Genomic DNA, 20,179 nt, shown 5'->3' on the forward strand with positions numbered 1-20,179 from the left:
CTTCTCATTCGTTCAGTGTTGCCCATCTATCCGACCTGTATGGGAACCAGTGACCCGGATGTGTAAGACTCTTAAAGCTGAGCTTGCAGAATTGTCTGAAGAAATGTTGACGCGAATTGCCAATTGTGCCAGTTGCCAGTTGTTGTCAGGAATGTTGAAAACGTTGAAATATGTAGCCAATCGTGTTTCAGGCCAACGTTGAAAGACCAATATCTCTCCCAGAGCCGGTGTTTCGGGAGCACACGCAACAGCCAAAGGGGCATGGGATATATGGGCTTATAACATTATCCAGTGTTGGTCCTTAGGAAAGATCATTAAGGCAATGTGTCTACACTTAATATGAGAGCTGATAAACACAGAATGAGTTCAAGTTATTTGTAAGAGAGCAGTGTAGCCTATATCAGGGCTGCCAAGCTTCAAGCTTTGAGTGCAACAGTAACACAATTTAAACCCAGTTTCACACCACACATTACATTTCTCACATTTCTCTTCCCATTCATTACATGTAGAATCTTTCCATAATTTGAGTAACTCTGATTTAGAGATCTTTCACACAGAACATTGCCAACATTTAAAACCCACCAGACATTATCCTGCTTGCTAAAAGATAGATGGTAGGTAGTCACCCAGTTTTGTTCACCATTGATTCACTATTTCTCCTTGGGTTTCCTAGCAATTAATACAGATAACTAATATATTATTTATAGAACCCTCTAAAGGAGTGCTTTTCAAGATTCTAAATTTTAAGGTCTATCCTTAACTCAGGAAATAATATATCAAGCTATAAAAATAGTTTCAAAAATTAAGGTTTCCAAAATTCATGCTAAAAAAAATATGTTTTTTTTTTTAACACAACAGTGTGGGCTGGTTATACTCCAACAGGCTATTATTATCTAGTGCCAAGCCTGTGGTGACATGACGTATCCTTCTGTTCCAAGTGACCCATATTTATGCTGCATGCTCCATTCTCCCTGAGTCCATACTTTCCTGGTTTGTTCTCCAGCACATACTTAGCGAGGACACGAGTCCGTACTCGCATTCTTGTGAATGGAGAAACGGCCTAGTGCTCGGCACTGTTCAGCTGTGGCTCGGTTCTCTGATAACAAAGAGTGCATGAGCACACCTCGTCATCTCCTATTGACAGTCATCTGACTCATTTCACAGGTTGTCCACCATGTTCAGCTTTGTAATCAAGTGGGAATGCTTATGGATTCCCACTTATTGTTGTTCACTTTAAATTTTTCGGACTCTAACTACTCCCGCAGTTTTCAACCGATTTCAACAATTTTGGTATCAAAATGTTCAGCTTGTTCAGGAGAATTGTGCTATGTCTTTTGGTAAAGATATTTTTTGTAGTTTTCGCGATATTCTGCTTTTTCTGCGTTTTTTTGTCCCATTGAAATGCATGTAGAATTCTTAGATTTCAGCAAAATTCAGCTAAAACTTTATCATCTTCGACCTTTAACTACTTCAGCATACTTTCAGTTAGAAACACCATTCAACTTTTAAAATGTTTCTGTATCTTTCTGCTATTACTGTTTAACTCAGCTTTTTTGCTAACTTATACAGTTTTGCTTCAGTGAAGCTTCAAACTTTAAAAGAAAATTTTAAGATTTATAATGGAAGTCTATGGACGGAATTCTTCAACTGCTAGAGTGCGTGCTCTAGCTTTTGAGCTGTTCTGGTTTTTTAGAACAAATTGTTCTCACTCCCTCATTTTTCACTCAATTGAAATAAATTATACATCAAAATGTAGGGATTTTTGTCAGGATTCAGGAAATGTAACCCTCATTTGTGTGGCATCTACAGTTTTCCGACAGTTTGGCCCAGACCACGAAGAAGTCCACACTTCCCCAATAGAAATCCAATGAAAGACTTTCCAAAGATCACAAACAAAATCCAAAATGATACATATTTTCATATCACTCCCATTTCTTAACTATTTGATGTACTATCATGAATCTTGGTATAGAACATCTTCAGAACCTTCTAGCACTCACATTTAAGGAATTTCTTCAATATCATTTATGGTTTAGCTGTTTAGCTAACTTTTTCGTGCATAGGAAAACGTTGATTCTGAGAAAAATCCTCAAACTCAGAAAATGCACATTTTTACATCATCACTGTGGCCAAATAGTTTTTAGTAGACACATGAAAGTTCGTACACTCGAAGCTGAAGGATGGCTGATGTCCACGGTGAAAGAATCTTTTGAATACCTTTTACGGTTTTGGCTCACCGCTCGTTTGTTCGGAGGGGAAGTTTTGCTTTTGACAGCTCACCTCTACCATGGAACTCCATGTTATTTAATGAGACCAGCAGGATTTACAAACCTTTATATTTCTCCTTCCCATTAAGGCTGTGAATGAGCTACAGCCATGAAAGTTATCCCAATCGGAGACAAAGGATAGCTGTCGCTTAGACTGAAATAATTTTTTAGATACCATTTACGGTTTGTCTTCAGCACTCGTTTGTTCGGAGATGACATTCCCATTCAAAAAAGCCTGAGAGGAAAGGAATGAAAGTGAAGCGCATGTCTCTCTGTCACTGACAGGCTCGTTAAGCATCGTCAAGGTAACCGAGCTTCAAAGGGATTTTACCTCTGCCCCTTTAAACAGCACATTTTAATCTAATGGAGGGAGACAACACTGATTTAACATTTGGAAATGGATACAATATGACTACTGGCCATGACCCTTCCTTTCACACGCAACCCTGATAGACTTTCAAAATAAGACTCCGGGGACCCTACAAAATAAAAGCCCTTACATTAAACTCATTTTTTTCCCCCAAGCATATGGCTCAACATTATGACCCAAACTCAACGACTTTTTAAAAATTATACTCTAGGGGGTTTCAAAACACACCCCCCAGCAAATTTCAAAATAAAAGCCTCCAATTGCCACTTCATCTACTGCCCTAATAACAGGGGAAAAGAGTGATTTAAGGATTGAAAAGTCATCAAGTATCATTGCTGGGTCTGACCCTTTTCTCAACACACAACCCTGCTAGACTTTCAAAATAAGACTCCAGGGACCCAACACAGTAAAAGCCTCTATGTTATACTCATGTATTAATTGATGCAAATGGCTCAGCATTATAACCCAAGCTCTACCAGCTTGATTGTATTAGACTCTAGGGACCTTTTCAAAACATACCCCAGAGCAAATTTCACAATAAAAGTCTCCCATTTACGCTCTAATACAGCATCTATTCACCCAATAACATGGAAAACCAGTGATTTCATATTTAGAAATGGATTCCATATCATTGCTGGGCATGACCCCTGTGTTAACACACATTCATGATAGACTTTTGAAATAAGACTAAAGGAACCCTACAAAATAAAAGCCTCTTCCTTACACACACTCATTCATTGTGCCGTATGGCTCGTAGCTATGACCCAAAGTCATCCAATTTCTTCAAATTACACTACCAAGGCCTGTTGACCACACACCTCAGTGCACATTTCTTAATAAGGCTCTAAGATTTACACTGTAATAAAGCATCTGCTAACCTCATAACATGCAGCCTAAGACTGCCAAGGGTGCTTTCATCACCACAGTGGCTCGTTACATGCAGGTTAGTTTTTTTTTTTTATAAATTCAGCTCCTTAAGTGGCATTATCTCTCTTTCTATAAGCTTCTCTCTCTGTCCTTCCTCTGCTTCTAATGGTCAGTCTTGCACATAGGTTTGTAGATTTTCAATCCTCAAATGATGACACTGTTTTCTTTATGCTGATCAACCAACACATTTTAAATCATTTTAAATTGTTTTGCCAAGTCTTGACATTTCCACATATGATTTCAAAATTTTGATACGTATTCAATACCATCTTCCTCAACATTTTATTTCCCATCCTTCAGCTACTACTTTTTTCTTCAACCAGATAAGATTAAAGTTTTTCATTGTAATTTCTTTTCTGATTCAGCTAATTTAATACTTTTCAGCCTATGTTGTGAACTTTGGCGTCATTCTGCTCTCTTTCTGGACAGGAATTAAGCCTGTCTGTTTGCTGCTAATTCATAACACGCCTGACATCTTTCTGGAAAGTAGGTGGCCCCCCTTCAAAATTTCTTTAGAAGTTTTTCTAGAAAGTTGGGAGACATTACATTTAGACCCTTCTAGTGTCCACATTGAACACATTTTTTGATATCATGTATGGTTTGGCTGTGCAGCTTTTAAGATGAGTCTGTTTCTGCCATTTTACTGCTAGATGATTCTACCCTACAAAATCTTCAGATGATTGTTTTCTGCAGTTTGAAGTTTCTGATGACTTCCTATCACATTTTCATACGTTCCTTAGCTAATTTGTGCTTCTTTTCCTTCTCGCAGTTTCTTTCGCTAATTTTTATTATTTCGTTTAGCAAAAAAAGCATTCCCACTTTGCTGTGGTCTGCGAAACAGCTTTTTCTAGTTCACAAATGTTTTCATTGATGCCTTGGCGACAAAGGTAGGAAGCTATCATAAATTAAAATATTGAAAAAAACAGATATTAGATTGTGGAAATTAATATTCGACAGTGGAACAACACAGATCAGCACTGTTTACATACCAGGTTGGCACATAAGCATTTCTAGACAGGGGCCAAAAGGGGCCAGTGCCAATCTAGAACTGGTACTGGCCCCTGTACTGAAAACACACAGAAAACATTTAAATATAAATAGAAAAATACTGTTCTTTAAGTAATTTTATTTTCCTTTGATTTAAAGAGGCAAGACAATTAGCAGATACAAGATGATTTAGGTTTAAAAAAACAAAAAAAATATGATCTTATTTTAAGTGCATATTGTCTAATTATAGTCTCATTTTAAAAGCGGAAATATTAATTTATTTTGCAGATCAATTACCTGCACAAATAAGGAGCAGATGCACATATTTCAAAAAACCTATTTATTTTTTTAGATCATTCTTTTGCATTTTAACTCCAAATCAATTCTGAGATGCAATGAAAAGACTGTTACTTATTTGTCTCTTGGACCAATTTAATTTATTTTCCCAAGGCCTTCATAACAACAGGTGATTGAGCTGTTAGATTCAGGCGTGTTGGAGAAGAGACGCATCTAACAAGTACAGGATGGTAGCAAATAAAGCATCTTCAGCTTGGCAATAAATACAGTAAATAATAGACTTATAGTGGCCTTAAATTACTACATATCAACCAGTAAACTCAAGGAGAAACAGCTAATTATCATAATTTAGTAGCTGCCTACTACCACCCGTCCTCTATCAAGCAGGAGATCAGTCCGGTGGGATTATAATATTGGCGGTGTTGTGTCTTAATGACGGCTGGAGACGCCTAGACCCGCCTTACCTTACCTTGCCTTACCTCACCTCTGATTGGTTTATATCACGTGGTGCCTTCCGTGTACTGAACGAGTATTGAATGTGGAAATATGAGTAAGAAATATCATTTGTGGCGTGGTACGTGAAAATGGGTCAAATTGCAAGACTGCGACACTCAGCGCGTGAAGCACGGCAGCCGAGATATAATTAAAATTTCTGTCACCTGTAATTTTGCCTTGATTCTTACACTGACGCGGTGTCCGACAACATGTGAATATGAGAAAAGCTAAAGTAATTGGAAATTGCTTGGTTTTTACGAATGTATTTATTTTAGGATTTTAAGAATTATTTATATCACGACGTACTGACAATATCAACTCAAACGGCGTTTGTCATTATCACGTGCCCCAGTGGCCTAATGGATAAGGCACTGGCCTCCTAAGCCAGGGATTGTGGGTTCGAGTCCCATCTGGGGTGGTATACTTTTTTTTTTTTTTTTTCTTTGTGGAAAACAAATCTCATGACAAGCTTTGACGTTTCACTCAACCAAGACAGTAACCTAAATTGCATCGGTCGGTATGCCCATGGCTGACTACGCTTCCTTTTCTTTCCCTGGCTCTCAGCCAATCAGGAAGCGCTCCGTTCCCGTGACTCCCTAACTACCCTGGACTTTCCCTCCGTCACATAACGTTGATTTTCTCTAATTCCACCTTATTTAGTTCATTTGTTTCCTCATGCTGCTCCAGAGTTAGCGTTTCCACAGCCCTTTCTGCAAACATGCTAGTAATACTGAAGCTGTGTGTCTTGCTTTCAGTCCATGTTGTGACGACCTTCGCTGCTGACAGTAAGTAGGAGTCCTACCTCTGATTATTACTCTCAGTCGTCCTACTGTAGGACGAATGAGAGTAATAATCAGAGGTGAAAGAAACTATTTTTTCTAGGGTTTCACCTGTAGACTTGTTGCTTTTTGAAAGTCTCAACTTAAGATTGAATAGGGTGCACTTTTTTTATTAGCTGTGATATTGAAGATTTAACTCATTATAGTGTACTTACAAAGAAAATATAATTTTAATTCAAATTGTTAAACAAATGTAGCCATTTTCTATGTTTGACAATGTTAATCCCTGCCTAGAGATGACAACTGCCACTGTGTACTGGGACCCAGAACAAAAGCTTGTGGTGCTAAAGGAGGGAGTGATGGAGACTGAGGGGGATGCATATGGTTACCTGAACAACAGCCTGTCCAGCACAGGCTGGAGCATCCTGGAGATCCGTGCTGGATATGGGAAGACCCCTGAAACAGATGAGGTCACCTTCTTCCTGGCTGGCTACCTCGAGGGATTCCTCAGTGCTCAGTAAGAAGCACACTCTACTTTACTGTATCAACTTTATTGAGCACCGATATAAGGTAAAACTATGTCTGAAAGCCTTCTTGTAGATGAGAGCAATGCAGCTACAACATAATGTACTTGTTTTGAGGTTTATAAGATAGACCAACACAAAGTAGTTTATATCTATGAAGAGGATGGCTCCTTAACATTTTAAATTATAAATAAAAGTAAGTAAATATTTATCCGCTTCACTCAGATGCCCCTAAATAAAATACGACCCACTATTGGGATAGAGTCCTGCTGTGTTTAATTAAATCTCAATATAAAGGTATACTGTAGCTGTCAAATTGGGGGGCAGCATCATGCTATAGGGAGGGTGATTCTGGAAGACAACCTGCTAGAAACTGCTGGAAAATGACCATAAAATATACAAAAGAATGGGTTATAAAAAAATTTTTTTAATGTGTGAAGATGCCAAAATCAAAAGCCAGATATAAACAATGGGAAATAGGTGCCAAATCTCGACAAACTTTGAACTATAACTAATTTGTTTTTTCCCTTTCCGTCTTCTGTATGTGGTTAGCTGACAGAAATGTTGAAAACTTCAAAGTTTCTGAATAATTCTGCAACTCAAAGTATGAACTGCTCTCCTTCCTGAGGCAGATGATGGACCACTACACCAACATGTATCCACAGCTGATCACCGACCCCAAGATCCTGGCTCCTGTTAAGACTTTCATGGAGTGAGTTCTGTTTGTCCTTTAAGAAATGAAAGCCACATACAGTAACTATTCTGATGTACACATGGCCGTCATCATCTTTCATATCCTCTTCTCAGTTCAGCCGATGCATCAGTCACATGATGAATCTGATATTTAATCGCCATCTGCAGCCACTAAGCTGCTCTGTAAACAAAGCCGATCAATGCATTTGCTTGCTTTTCACTCGCAGACACTGCTGATGTGTTTATAGATGTCTGAGTGGGGCTTTTTTTTTTAGCATGTGACGGCTCAGAGTGTCTGTGGAACGTTTTACTGTGTGTTCAGTTTCTTTTTTGTAGGTGACAGTGAATAGTAAATAAACAGGAAGTATCGCCCTCATAGGAAGCAGGACTCGTGGGTCAGAGAGCAGGTGAAGCTGAACAAGAGCTCTGATCCTCTCTGGAAGCACGTGGGTTTCATCGTGGCCCAGATGGACGGCCTGCAAGCTGGAGTGGCAGAATGGGCTAAGAAGCAGGGAAAGAAGGTCAATAAGCCATACTTTTTAATTTTATCTCACAAAAACAAAGCTTGTCCAAATGCACACAGCTTTGTTTTCATGACATATGGGGACATTTCATTGACTTGCATTCATTTTATATGGCCTAGCCCTAGACCCTTACCCTTACCCTAACTATTACCAAATTGTAACTTATCCTAACCTAAACTGAATTCAGACCTTAGTCCTATACCTAACCCCAACTGAAAGAGCAGAATTTTACCATATAGGGACTAGTTGAATGTCCCCATATGTACCTGTAAGTCCTCGTATGTAGGATATTTTTGAAAATACTTTCCTCACATTTTAGGTAAAACAAGATACCCCCCCCCCCCCCCCACACACACACACACACACACACACAAACACATAACTTAAAAACATTATCCTCACTGTGTTCAATATCACATTTCTCATGTTTTAGTGCATTAATTTCTAAATAAAATTATGCAAGAATACATTTTCTGATTGCAAACTCATTGTAAAGTAAGCATCTGACATATTAGATTCACCTCAGTCAGTCTATTAATAAAACACTGTCCTAAGTTCACATGTAGAATGAGGAAGCTTCAAACTGTAAGATTTTTTTTTATTTAAAGGAACATTATCATATTATTTTATCAAAACATGTACATCTTTATTTTTTACGGTTAGTTTGTAATCTGCTCTGGGATTAAACTTCTCTGTTGTTCTGCTTTTATACTCCTGCTCGTTTTTTTCAGTTGCCATATAATGCTGCTTTAAGTTTCAGGTCGAGGTCAATCTGCATTAGAAATGTTTATTTTTTAGGGGTTGTTCAGTGAAGGAGGCAGCAGTGTTTGTTTGGTTTTACTAACCAGCTGTTAATCTGCTGTCCTTCCCACAGCCGCTGTCGCTGTTTGATATCCAGTTCCTTAACGGAGTGGGAGACCTGCTGGATCTGATCCCAGCTTTGGTTCCCGGCTCCAACTCTGCGCTCAGAGACTTTAAACTCCCAGGGATGGGGCACTGCTCAGCACTCATCAAGGTGAGAGCCTTACCTGATCAGCAGGCTGCACAAACCTAGATGGTGTTTTCAGTGAAACATAGTAATAGGTCACACTTCCTCAGAACTTTTGCATCAGCTATGTTCCAGCTGACATATAGTCATGGGAAAAGGGAAGTATAACTCATTTTAGTTCTTGGGTTTTACAAGTTTTTGAGACTGGAATGAGCCACATTTCTCTTTATCAGGTCAAATTCACGAAATAAACTGAAGTATTTTCCTTTTGTTTCCACTATGATCTACATATGATTGGTTCACCAACATTTACTGATGTTACAGAATCATAGAAAATCAGTCTAGGTTTAGGAACATACTTTAAATGCATAAATGAACACAATCTTTTTATTTATTTAATTTTTTTTAAAGGGTGTTGCATTCAAATACCCTTCTTCAGTCAAAGTTGTTACATTCCTTAAACAAATGCTTGGGTGTCGACAGTAAAAAGCTTCATTAGTGCTTCTCTATTATTCTATGTTTTATAGAAGTTTTCTCACAGATTTTTAATAATTTCTTTACTAAATGAATTTTTTAGGTATATTTGTTATAAATTCTTAAAATGACAGAGGGAATATGTTTCCCTTATAACTAAGGGAAACATTACGACTTTTTTTGTTTTTTACTATATACACTCTTTATAGCATCTTGCTTTAAGATTTTGTACTTTACATGAGCTACTGGAATCTGAATTTCCCTAAAGGAATAATTGCAAGGGATAGATAATGTTGAGTCTAAGTCTAATAAAATGTAAAAGTTCTTTTTTATAAACTGACAAATGCCTGCATTATTCTAGCTTCTAGCAGTTGGATTTTGATGCGTCTTATACAAGTTACTATATACCTAAATGGAATAACCATAACAATAAAAATATGCACAATGTTGCCGATGTTAAATAGACTGGAATAGATGATGGTTTATATGTGTTTATTTATAAATTTAAATCAAATGATACATTAGGTCAGGTGCATAGACCTCCCCCTAACACTGAGGTCCACACTTAAAAGTGATTTTAGAGGGAAGAAACTCACAGTATGAGTGAGTATGAATATGATGATGGAGGAAAAAGAAAATATTATTTAATAACCTTTAATATCTTTATTAAAATATAAAGCGACCATTACTGGAAGTGTGTCTAATATAATGGAGCCCTTTTTCACTGAGACTCTTCATGGTAGTTCATGCTGCTATTGATTGGATCTGATCAAATATAACAAAACCCAACCAAACAATATTTCTGTTTATCAAATGAAAGCTGATCTTTTCTTATTAATGAAATAAAGAGCCGGTTACGTAATGGTTAATTAGTGTGGAGATTTCAATTTGCCGACCATTTGGGCAGATCCACTGCCCATCATATGGAGCAGCAGCTGGAGAGCAGAAAAAGAGTGAGACAGCAAATTGCTTAAAGCGCCATGATGCCTTCGCATCAGACCATTATAATCCTTCCTGGTTAAAATATTTGCAATGATCAATCCATAGAGGTGTGTTCAGACTTAGTATTTTGGATGAGCTGTTACTTCTATGATGAAGCTTCTTCATATGCCCAGATATACCCTGATGTACTACTCTAATGATCCCACCAACTGTTTTTCCTTCTTAAAAGAATGAAATGTAATCTTTTATCACAACTGATGAAAGTAAAGTACTTTCTTGCTGCATCTTAGGAAATTCTTATAGAATGCTGTGAAGATCTCCCTCACTAAGGCTGCTTTTTGTGGTCACTGTGCAGTTTTAGTCCAGTGGAAAAAAAACAACTTTCCTTGATGGGCCCTTGGCTGGTTCACTATGATTTCTTTTTAAATATCAATCTTTCTACTAAAATATTTTTTCTGTCATGATTTGTGGACATTAAGATCTAAAATGAAGCATCATCTCCTGGTCAGACCCTATAATCCAGTGAAAGGGTGGAGTCAGAGTAAAAAAATATGCACGCCCAGGAGAAGGAAGGGGTCACTCCAGTGGCTGGAAGTTTGAGGGGATTTTGCTGGGAGTTGCAGGGAAGTTAGCTGCCATTTGCCTGGCGTTTGATTTGGAAGAGGCATTTTGAATGGCTCCTACTGTATGATGGTGCATTCTGAAATGTATTCTAGTATAGAAATATAACTTAGAGAAACTAAGGTTTTCATAAATGTCACTAAAAAGGTTTTATGCGTTATAATCAATACTAATTTGGCATGTTATCGATAGTAAAAACAACTGTTTGGATATTTTTCAGTTGTAAATTGTAGATTTATGAACTATTTGCTCATTAAAAGGATAATACTTCAGACAAACTTCAGATATTGTCATAGTGTGTTATATTTGGGTTATTTATTTTGCATTTGTTTGCACACTAATTACACATCCATTTAGAGAGAATGCTCCATGATGAAAATAAAAAAAAATATGTTGATAACATTTTAATTTGCCCTAAATTATTTATAATCTTTTATCCCCATGTTATTAAAAATGGTCTTGATAGAAAAGTTTCTGAGTATCTTTATCATTTAGAAGTTTAGTATCAAGACAAACGGAATAGCAAAAAACAAATGTGGGATAGAAATGTTTTTTTTATTTTTTTTATTTTTTTTTATCCTTTATCTCCACAACTGTTTGATGACGTCCTCCATAGATGCTTCCAGGCTATGAGAACCTCCTGTTTGCCCACTCCAGCTGGTACACCTACGCTGCCACCATGCGCATTTACAAGCACTGGGATTTCCACATCTCTGAGCCCCACACAGCCACTGGGAAGCTGTCCTTTAGCAGCTACCCAGGTTAGTGAACACCCAGGAGAGTCTCTGGTCATCTCTTCTCTTCTAGCTGATAAATCCGGTATAAATGTGTTTCTCCAGGTTTTCTTGTGTCTCTGGATGATTTCTACCTCCTGGGCAGTGGTTTGATGATGACCCAGACCACCAACAATGTCTTCAATTCCTCCCTATTTGACAACATCACCCCAAACAGCCTGCTGGCGTGGCAGAGGGTCAGGCTGGCCAACAGCCTGGCTCACACAGGAGAAGAATGGGCCAAAACCTTCTCCAAATACAACTCTGGTCAGTTACTTTTATAAACACTATTTTATATTTCTAAGGGAAAAAAAGAGCCTCTAAGCATTTAATATTAAAGTGCATTTTACCACCACTGAAGGCACCTACAACAACCAGTACATGGTTCTGGATAGGAGCAAAGTAAAGCTGGGTCACACCATCGATGACGGAGCTCTGACTGTGGTGGAGCAGATCCCAGGCTTTGTGGAGTACTCTGACCAGACACAGGCTCTGCGCAGAGGTAACACGTCCTCCGATCCTGCTTCTTAACTGACACCACTCGTCTCACAGATCTGTCTAGCATACGGTTCTTCCTCTGCCTTTGCTCGATGCAGGTCACTGGCCGTCATACAACATTCCCTTCCACCGGAACATCTACATCATGAGCGGATATGGGGAAATGTGGGAGGAGTATGGGGAGGACTTCTCCTACGACCTCTGCCCCAGAGCCAAGATCTTCCGCCGCGATCAGGCTGATGTGAAGGACCTGGACTCATTGAAACACATCATGAGGTTCAATGGTGGGTTAGTTAATGTCAATTTGTAGCATCAGTGTCTGTTATTTCACTAAGTGGCCCTTAAAATCTACACACCCGTCTTAAAAGTTGTTGTGATGTGCTCAAATTAAATGGCGGTAAGAAAAAAGGTTATTTCCCTTGTTTAATATGAAATTCATATATATATATAATTTATTTTGTATTTCTTTCTTTTTTTCCAGACTACAAGAATGATCCGTATTCTGCGGGCAACCCGTGCAAAACCATTTGCTGCCGTAACGACCTGAAATCAGAGCACCCCTCACCAGGGGGCTGCTATGACACTAAAGTAAGACCTGATCACCAACATGATTTAATGCAGAAAAGCTTTTTTTTTATGAAGATATTTTTATCCATTCTGATCTGAACTAAATTGTATTTTGCTTTCCATCCAGGTGACAGATTTCAAAATGGCGGGTGACTTTGTGGCAGAGGCAGTGAACGGTCCGACGACGCAGGATGGACTCCCTCCATTCATGTGGGATCAATTCAGCAGCATCAAACACCAGGGCCTGCCGCAGTTCTACAACTTCACCTTTGTCAGGATGCAGCCGCTGCTCTTTGAGCCATGAGCTGTATGTCATTACAGAGACAAAGAAAGGAGGCTTCTCTGAGGAGTTTTCTTTTTTTCAATCGACTGAGCGTCATGAACAATGTTTAACTTTCCAAAAATCTTTCCAATCAGAATGTTTCTATCACTTCTCCTCTCAGGGTGAACTTTATTATGTGTTTACGATCAGAGAAGCGCGTTTCTTTTGGTGCCTTGAACACTGACAGCAACTTTAATTATTTTAAAAAATGCCAAAGCACTATGTTACTTTTTAAACTTTTGAAAGTCATGATGCATGCAGACACTATCTTCCTAATCATTAACTAAACAGTGCAATTGTTGATTCCTTCTTTAAATCATGTACCGTCAGGTTGGTTTTTCTCTAAGCCTCTGTGTTTTGCTGGAAAATGTGAATCCTTATTATTGTTGTTTGCTTTTTATTAAAGTTTTACATTTTTACCAGCGTCCTTCAGTTTCCGTGTTTAAGCACAGTGTTTATAATGTTTCCACTCATTGATTAATCTATTTTATTATGAGGGGCTGGCTCTCTGCAGTTTTAGGGGTACACAGATCCATCACAGGGCAACACAAAAACAACAAGCAAGTTTAAAGAAATTATCTAATCAGTCATGACTGGGATTTCTTCCTAGGAGACCTTTATACAGAAATACCATGCTGCCTGTTCAGTCTATTGAATCTAATATGGCTGATTTTTCCAGCGTATCATTTAAAAATAAAATCTAAGCCGAAGGTCTGCTTGGGAATTTCATTTACAGATTCTTTCAAATCCAACACTACTTTGTCTGACAATATATGCTGCTGGTTTTAGCTGTCATGAACTTTGGATGCAAATTTAAACAGGTAGGCTCACCCAGCATCACCTGCAGGTGATGCGTCATGTGCCTCTTCTCCAACCAGTCACCTTCAAGTCCTCCTTTTCCTCAACCCACCATTCTGGAAGATCCATTTCCAGCTTACGCGTCTTCTGCCAGGTCTGAGTGCCAAAGAACTGTCAGATACATCAATAAATCTCCCTAACTGCTACTTTTCTTTGTGTGTGAATCTCTTCTGGTTGAAAAATAATTTGTTAAAATACGTTTTATTTTGTAAGGTTTTACTTCATGAGATTTTTGTTTTAATCCTTTGTAAGATCTCACCTTTTTTACTTTGAAAGGTTAAAAAAAATGTTTTTTAAATATACTGTATATATTTTCTCTCCTTTATTTTAGTGAGAACCTTTCTTCCTTTACTTTATATTATAACTTCATAATGTTTGCCTACTACCTGCTTATGTGGGACCAAGTTTTTTTTCCTCCATCTGCTTTCCTCCATTTTTTTGTTTTTCTCACCAGCAACCCAGTCTTTCTGCTGCTGGTATGGAAGACCAGTGGGACTCCCAGCCAGTCCCAGATAATCCCTCTTGACTGCTACTCCAGCCCTACTTGCTTTGCTTCTAGAAACTCGAAGTTCTTCATTCTTTATTCGTGTGCCTAGTAGAAACATAATGAGAACCCAGAAGCCAGTTGACTGATAGGAGGAACTAGTTCAGCCAAAACATTACCTCCATTCAGTCAGAAATTCCCTCCATCCGTCCAATTTCTGAATCTATTTATCCTTTTAGACTCATGATGTTGCCAATCTCCAGTGGTCATTGGGCCTCTCCATTCAGTGGCGCCACCAGAAATGTTTCATAGGGGGGCAAGATGGGGCCACTAAAAATCTTGGGGTGGCACACTGAAACTGAAAGCCATCATTTCAGGGTTTGAATCTACTATTGTGGTAAACCTGCCTGTAAAAATCATAAAGAGTTACGTAAACCCCTACTTATATCTTGGTTTATTGTGTGATTTTTAATGTTACAGTACGTTGCTGGCTGTGCATAATGGGATGAAATGCTAACTGATATTAATACAATTTACACTGGTGAGTGGGGTGGAATGGGGTGTCCAGGGTATTGCACAGGTCGGCTGTGGACACCCGTGGCCTTCCCCTGGTGGCGCCACACTCTCCATTACAGGGCATCACACACATACAAAGCACAGACAATAATGCAGGGGATACATTTTGGGAGGAAGCTGGAGTACCTGGAGAGAACCAACATGCAAGAAGAACATAAAAACTCCATCCAGAAACACAATGGGCGGAGATTCGAATCCAGCTGCAGGGCATCTCAGAGACTGGAGGGTAACCAGCTTTGCTAGTCTGAAATGTGTTTGTAATAAATCAGAAGTGTAGTCACACTTTATGTTAACTACCCCAAACATTTGAATGTTGTTTCAGTTACTGTGTGTTCTTATTAGCTGGGTTTAATATGTTAATGTATAATTTGTTTTTCAGTAGGTGTTGTGACATCAGTCCAGTGCTAGTGAGCCTTAGTGAAGAACACTGCATGTTTTCATCAGACAATGCACCTCCAGAGGAAAGAAGGTGCCATACCTCATTTATTCGATTCTCCCATCTTCAGCCATGAGTTTCTAATAAACTAACATTTACTGTCTTACAGAGTTTTACTGATGGTGATCACAATGCTGCTTATACTTGCATACTATCTTGTAAGACAAGGTTCAAAATACTAACCCAATCTAATGCTACGGTCGCTACAGATGTTTTGTATTCTACAAAAAAACAGGTTGAGTTAAGAAATGTGGTAACTTCTGAACTGAATCCATGCTCTGTTGAGGATGTGTACTTTGGAAAATAACTTTATGGATGTGTTTATGATTCTGCATGTGCTTATACGGTGCATTAAATCAATACACATCTGAGCAGATGAATCAATGTGGAAATAACTCATTTATTCAGTTCTCCACTAGTCAGGGATATTAAACAGTGACGTGCGGTGAGGTTCATAGCTGGTGAGGCACTGACGTCATCAGAATCAGATTTGCAAATAGATGCATAGATTGACAGCAGTTTACAGGTTATGTTTCACTTCTGCATCCTTACACATACAAACTGTAGCTCACAAAACACACATTTCCTTAAAAAACAAAACAAAATAAATGTTATTACTGTCTTACCTTTACTTATAAATGAATAGAAGTCCTCCTTATCTTCCTTCAGTTTTAAAAGTCTCTCTGTCTCAATGGAGATCACTGCCAGGGAAGAAAGCCTTCCTTGATCCGTCCTGTTCCTGCCTTATGTTTTCAGTCTCTTGAGCACCCCCTGCCATGAGGCAAGAGAACTGCCTGCCTCACCTCGAACTTGTTCTCTGCCGTTTATAATCGCTCATTACACGAAACACGTTACACAAACACAGTTGGTGACAAAAAGCTCTGTACATTATATACATAAGCCAAATTATTAGAAATAAGTTCACATATTACATTTGTTTAAACCATTTTATTGACGCCGTACAGCAACATGCTCTCTCCGCTTTGCAGCCAGCGCAGAGCCAGGGGTTGCGCAATCCAAGGTGAGGCAGAGCTCGCTGCTGCCTCACCGGCATCGCTTCCAAGCATTTGAATGGGAAAATAAGAAAATTCAGCGATTTTGAACAAATAAAAATCGAAATTGGTGAAGCTACATGAAAAATGAATATTTTTTAGTACAAACCACCGGATGAATATAACAATTTAAATTACTTTATGATTATATATTTTCTTTCTTTCCATGATGGCTGGTGAGGCACTGCCTCACCTGCCTCCCCTGACCGCACGTCACTGATATTAAACTACCAACAGTGTGGTAGAGCAGACCCCAGTGACTATTTGCAACAAATAAACTTTGAATTTGAATCTATCTGAGCTCCAGTCTAACATCTCTCCTCTTCTGAACTGCAATCAAGCATCGTTAAACTAATAAAGGTAGCACTACCACATTCTTAACATCTAACAGCTACCATCTAATTTTGAAAGTACAGTAGGAGGAGGAAGACATGTAGAAAAGGTCAACAGACTTGAACCTGTAATGGCTGCGTCAAGGACCAATGCCTCAGTGCATGGGCAGCACATTTTCATTTACTGTTTTAATTATAAATGTCTGCAGAGTAGTCATCAAAGGAAAGCCAGCCCTCTGAAACTAAACTTTGCCCTATTTTCCTTAAGATTACTCCACCCCATCACTTAACCGAGCAGTAAGGAAGGATGAGTCAACTAAAGGGAACTAAGAAAGAATGGCTAATTGCAGGGCAGAAATAGGGGGAAAAAGGACTGATGTAAAGCTCATAGCAGAGAAATAACCACTGGACAGAATATTAAGAAATATTGGAGACAAATAACTGTAAAAAAGTACCAGGAGACTGAAAAACCATAGCAACTAAAATAAATCCTGCAGACTATTCCAGGTTATTTCATTTTGTTTTCAAAAAATAACTTTAGAATTACTTTGGTATGAATATCCTTTGTAATCCTTTATATATTGTACTGTAATCTGTTGCAGTTAACCTTAAATATACAAACAAAATAGCAGAGCATGCAATGGCCTCTGTTACCATTCTTTATAGATGTGTCAGGGGGAGAACATGGCTGATATATTTAACGACATGCTGTCTCTGCTCCCCAGGGGACACATGAGGTGATTCACTCTTTCCTACCAAATGGAGGAACTGAAACCTTTTAGGACTTCTATATTCATTTCACAAATCCTCGCATCACATCTCCCTCCTGCATCTATTTGCCTTCTCTGATTTTTTTTTTTTTTTCGGTCACTAGTTCACAGGAGTACAGCGCGGCAGTTCTCTTACCCTGCTGCAGGCATGGCTGATAGTAAGTGTGCAAACGGAAAGTCATGGGACAACCTCCTCCAGACCTGTATACCCACCCGTAAGCTTCACCCACCGACAGGTAAGTCACATTGAACCTTTATTGTTTTGTATCCTGTACTTCTCAAGTGAAATGCTTGACATGTGACATGATCTCCTCAGAGCCTGTCCTGACTGTCCCGGATCCACTCACAGCAAAGATCAGCCCCACCAAGTCAACTGTTTCACCAGACATGTTGGTGCTGAGTCAGGCAATTTGGATCCCTGTGATGGTGGTCACCCTGGGATCCATCCTCGCTCTGACCCTTTGGTTTGTCATTTTCAGACGGCAGGCCAAATCCCGTGGAGCCACTGGTAAGCTCTAATACTAATGGTTTATCTAATTAGGTAATAAACAGAAAACCCTAAATTTATTTTAATAAATAAACAGATAAAATTATTTAAGAAAATGTTTAATCTCAGCACAAGATGGATTAAGTCTACTAAAAGAGAGTGTCACATTAAATTATGTAAAGAAAATACATATGTTTTTGTATTTTAGTAGTAGATGTGTAAATTAGAAAGCATTTTTAATTAGCAGCACATATTTTTCAATAACTTATTTCAGGTCTAGGGGGGAGGGGTCTAAGTATCGGTCTCAGAATCTACTGGAGGAAACAAGATGGCAAGCAGGCAGGTGATGAAGTGTGACGCTCATCATAGTAGAAACTCCACAGTCTGTTCTGGTGAGGCGTCCCATGGGTCAGCAGCGCTGCCTTACCATCTATTCTGGTTTCAGCACACATCCGTTGCTTGCAGCAGGGCAAATTAGGGCCCCTCACTATATGTAAGTTATTTTACAAGGAGAGACCATCTTGCATGCAAAAAGTCGGTTAAAGTCTGCATATCTGGGCAAACGAATGCAGCTGTACAAAGGAAGCGTCTCTCATGTGACTTAGTCAGCAGCTGCAGAATTCCACAAACATCCAAATCTGGCACTGTATGATAAAATTGTGGGCTTAATTGAATGATCCAGAAATGGCAAGAAAGCAGATAGAAGACAGTCTATCAAATACAGCATCCTTTTGTCCTCACTGAATAAACTTTTGCTCAACAGCTTTCTTCATGAGACAAACAGGAATGCAGAAAAATGCATTCAGCCCTTCAGCATCTGTAAAGTATATGTAACATTTGGCTGAGGTGATGGAGTGGGAAAAGATATATATTTAAGGTATCCTGCAAGAATGTTATGAACCTGAAAGTTAGTTGTGCTTTTGTATTCAGTCCTCTTACTTTTTGACCTAAAGATAGAGTTCTGAGCAGCTAGTAGGTAGTACATACAGTAGAATCCACTTAGTTTATCCACTTATTTAATCTCAGTATAATAAGAGCTGGTCTGGGGAGACGTCAGTCATTAAAAAACATGAAGACCAAAGAACACAACTGAAAGCTAAGGAAGAAAGTTGAGAGGGAGTTTAAAGCAGGGTTAGGGGAAAAAACCCACAATATTCAAGTCCAGAACAATTAAGAGAGAACTGTCCAGTCCATCTCCAGAATGGTGAAACACAGCTGTAAACCTACAAACACACGGAAATACACCTTAAGCAATTGATGAATCTCAGAAGTGGTAACTTGCAGGAGCTGCAGAGTTACAATGGGTCATGCATTACTGAGGAGTGAAATTGTGGACAGAATAACTAGTGGTGAACTCCAGAAATCTTGCTTTTGTAGAAAAGTTTTGTGACAGACCAAAACTGATTTACTTTGGCCTACATGCAAAACATTGTGTGGTGAGAAACCAACGCTGCAAACTCAGCATCCTCATGGTGAAACATGGAAGTGGTAGCATCATTCTGTGATGGTAAGGCTGTTCTTCACTAGAGAGATGGAAGCTGAATAGACCAGATGGGTTGAGCTAAGAACAAAAGAGGAACTCTGGAAAACCCTGTAGAGATTTCAAAAACCATTAACATACATCCAGAGCTGCAAGGCCATGTTCTAAAAGTCCTAGTCAAAGTCCAGTTCAAATGTAATTAGGAATCTTTGGCATGACTTGAAAATTCCTGTCTGCATGAACGCTCGCTCTAGTGTGATTGACTTAAGCTACTTTGTAGAGAATGGACAGAATGTAAGATATGCAAAGCTGGTAGTGATATCCAAGATAAGAAATCTGGTTCCACTAAGGATTAACTATAGGCGCTAAATAAAACTACAAAATGTATTTTCTCTCTTTTAAAAAAATAAAAAGTATACCAGTTATGGTTTCGGTACAGTTTGTTATACATTCCAAAATAATACATTGAAGTTTGTTTTTGCAGTCCGGCATTCAGAACGGTATGTAGCATGTAAAAATACTCCATCATTATTTTTGGGTTGCAGAGGATCCTCTCCCTGAACTAGAGACTCTTCAGACAGCAGAAGCAAATGCCATGTATCACCCTACCCACTCAGACAGAAACGGTCAGGCCCTTCAAAGAGAGGCAAACGGAC

The 20,179-nt window shown here is 38.8% G+C and overlaps 1 protein-coding gene and 1 non-coding gene across 2 annotated transcripts; both read left to right on the plus strand.

The window, feature by feature from the left end:
• Positions 1 to 5,688: 5,688 nt before the first annotated feature.
• trnar-ccu lies at positions 5,689 to 5,761 on the plus strand. Its single transcript has one exon. It is a non-coding gene; the product is annotated as a tRNA-Arg (tRNA).
• A 151-nt stretch (positions 5,762 to 5,912) lies between these two features.
• plbd1 (phospholipase B domain containing 1) lies at positions 5,913 to 13,245 on the plus strand. Its single transcript, XM_038309168.1, has 11 exons — positions 5,913 to 6,128; positions 6,417 to 6,639; positions 7,275 to 7,358; positions 7,719 to 7,860; positions 8,738 to 8,878; positions 11,505 to 11,649; positions 11,728 to 11,928; positions 12,023 to 12,163; positions 12,258 to 12,443; positions 12,641 to 12,747; positions 12,854 to 13,245. Exons 1-11 carry the CDS (start codon positions 6,062 to 6,064, stop codon positions 13,028 to 13,030), a joined length of 1,614 nt encoding a protein of 537 aa, XP_038165096.1. The 5' UTR covers positions 5,913 to 6,061; the 3' UTR covers positions 13,031 to 13,245.
• The last annotated feature ends 6,934 nt before the right edge of the window (positions 13,246 to 20,179 follow it).

The sequence above is a fragment of the Cyprinodon tularosa genome, unplaced genomic scaffold, assembly GCF_016077235.1.
Source record: "Cyprinodon tularosa strain WSP-4 unplaced genomic scaffold, ASM1607723v1 ctg118, whole genome shotgun sequence".
NCBI lineage: Eukaryota > Metazoa > Chordata > Actinopteri > Cyprinodontiformes > Cyprinodontidae > Cyprinodon > Cyprinodon tularosa.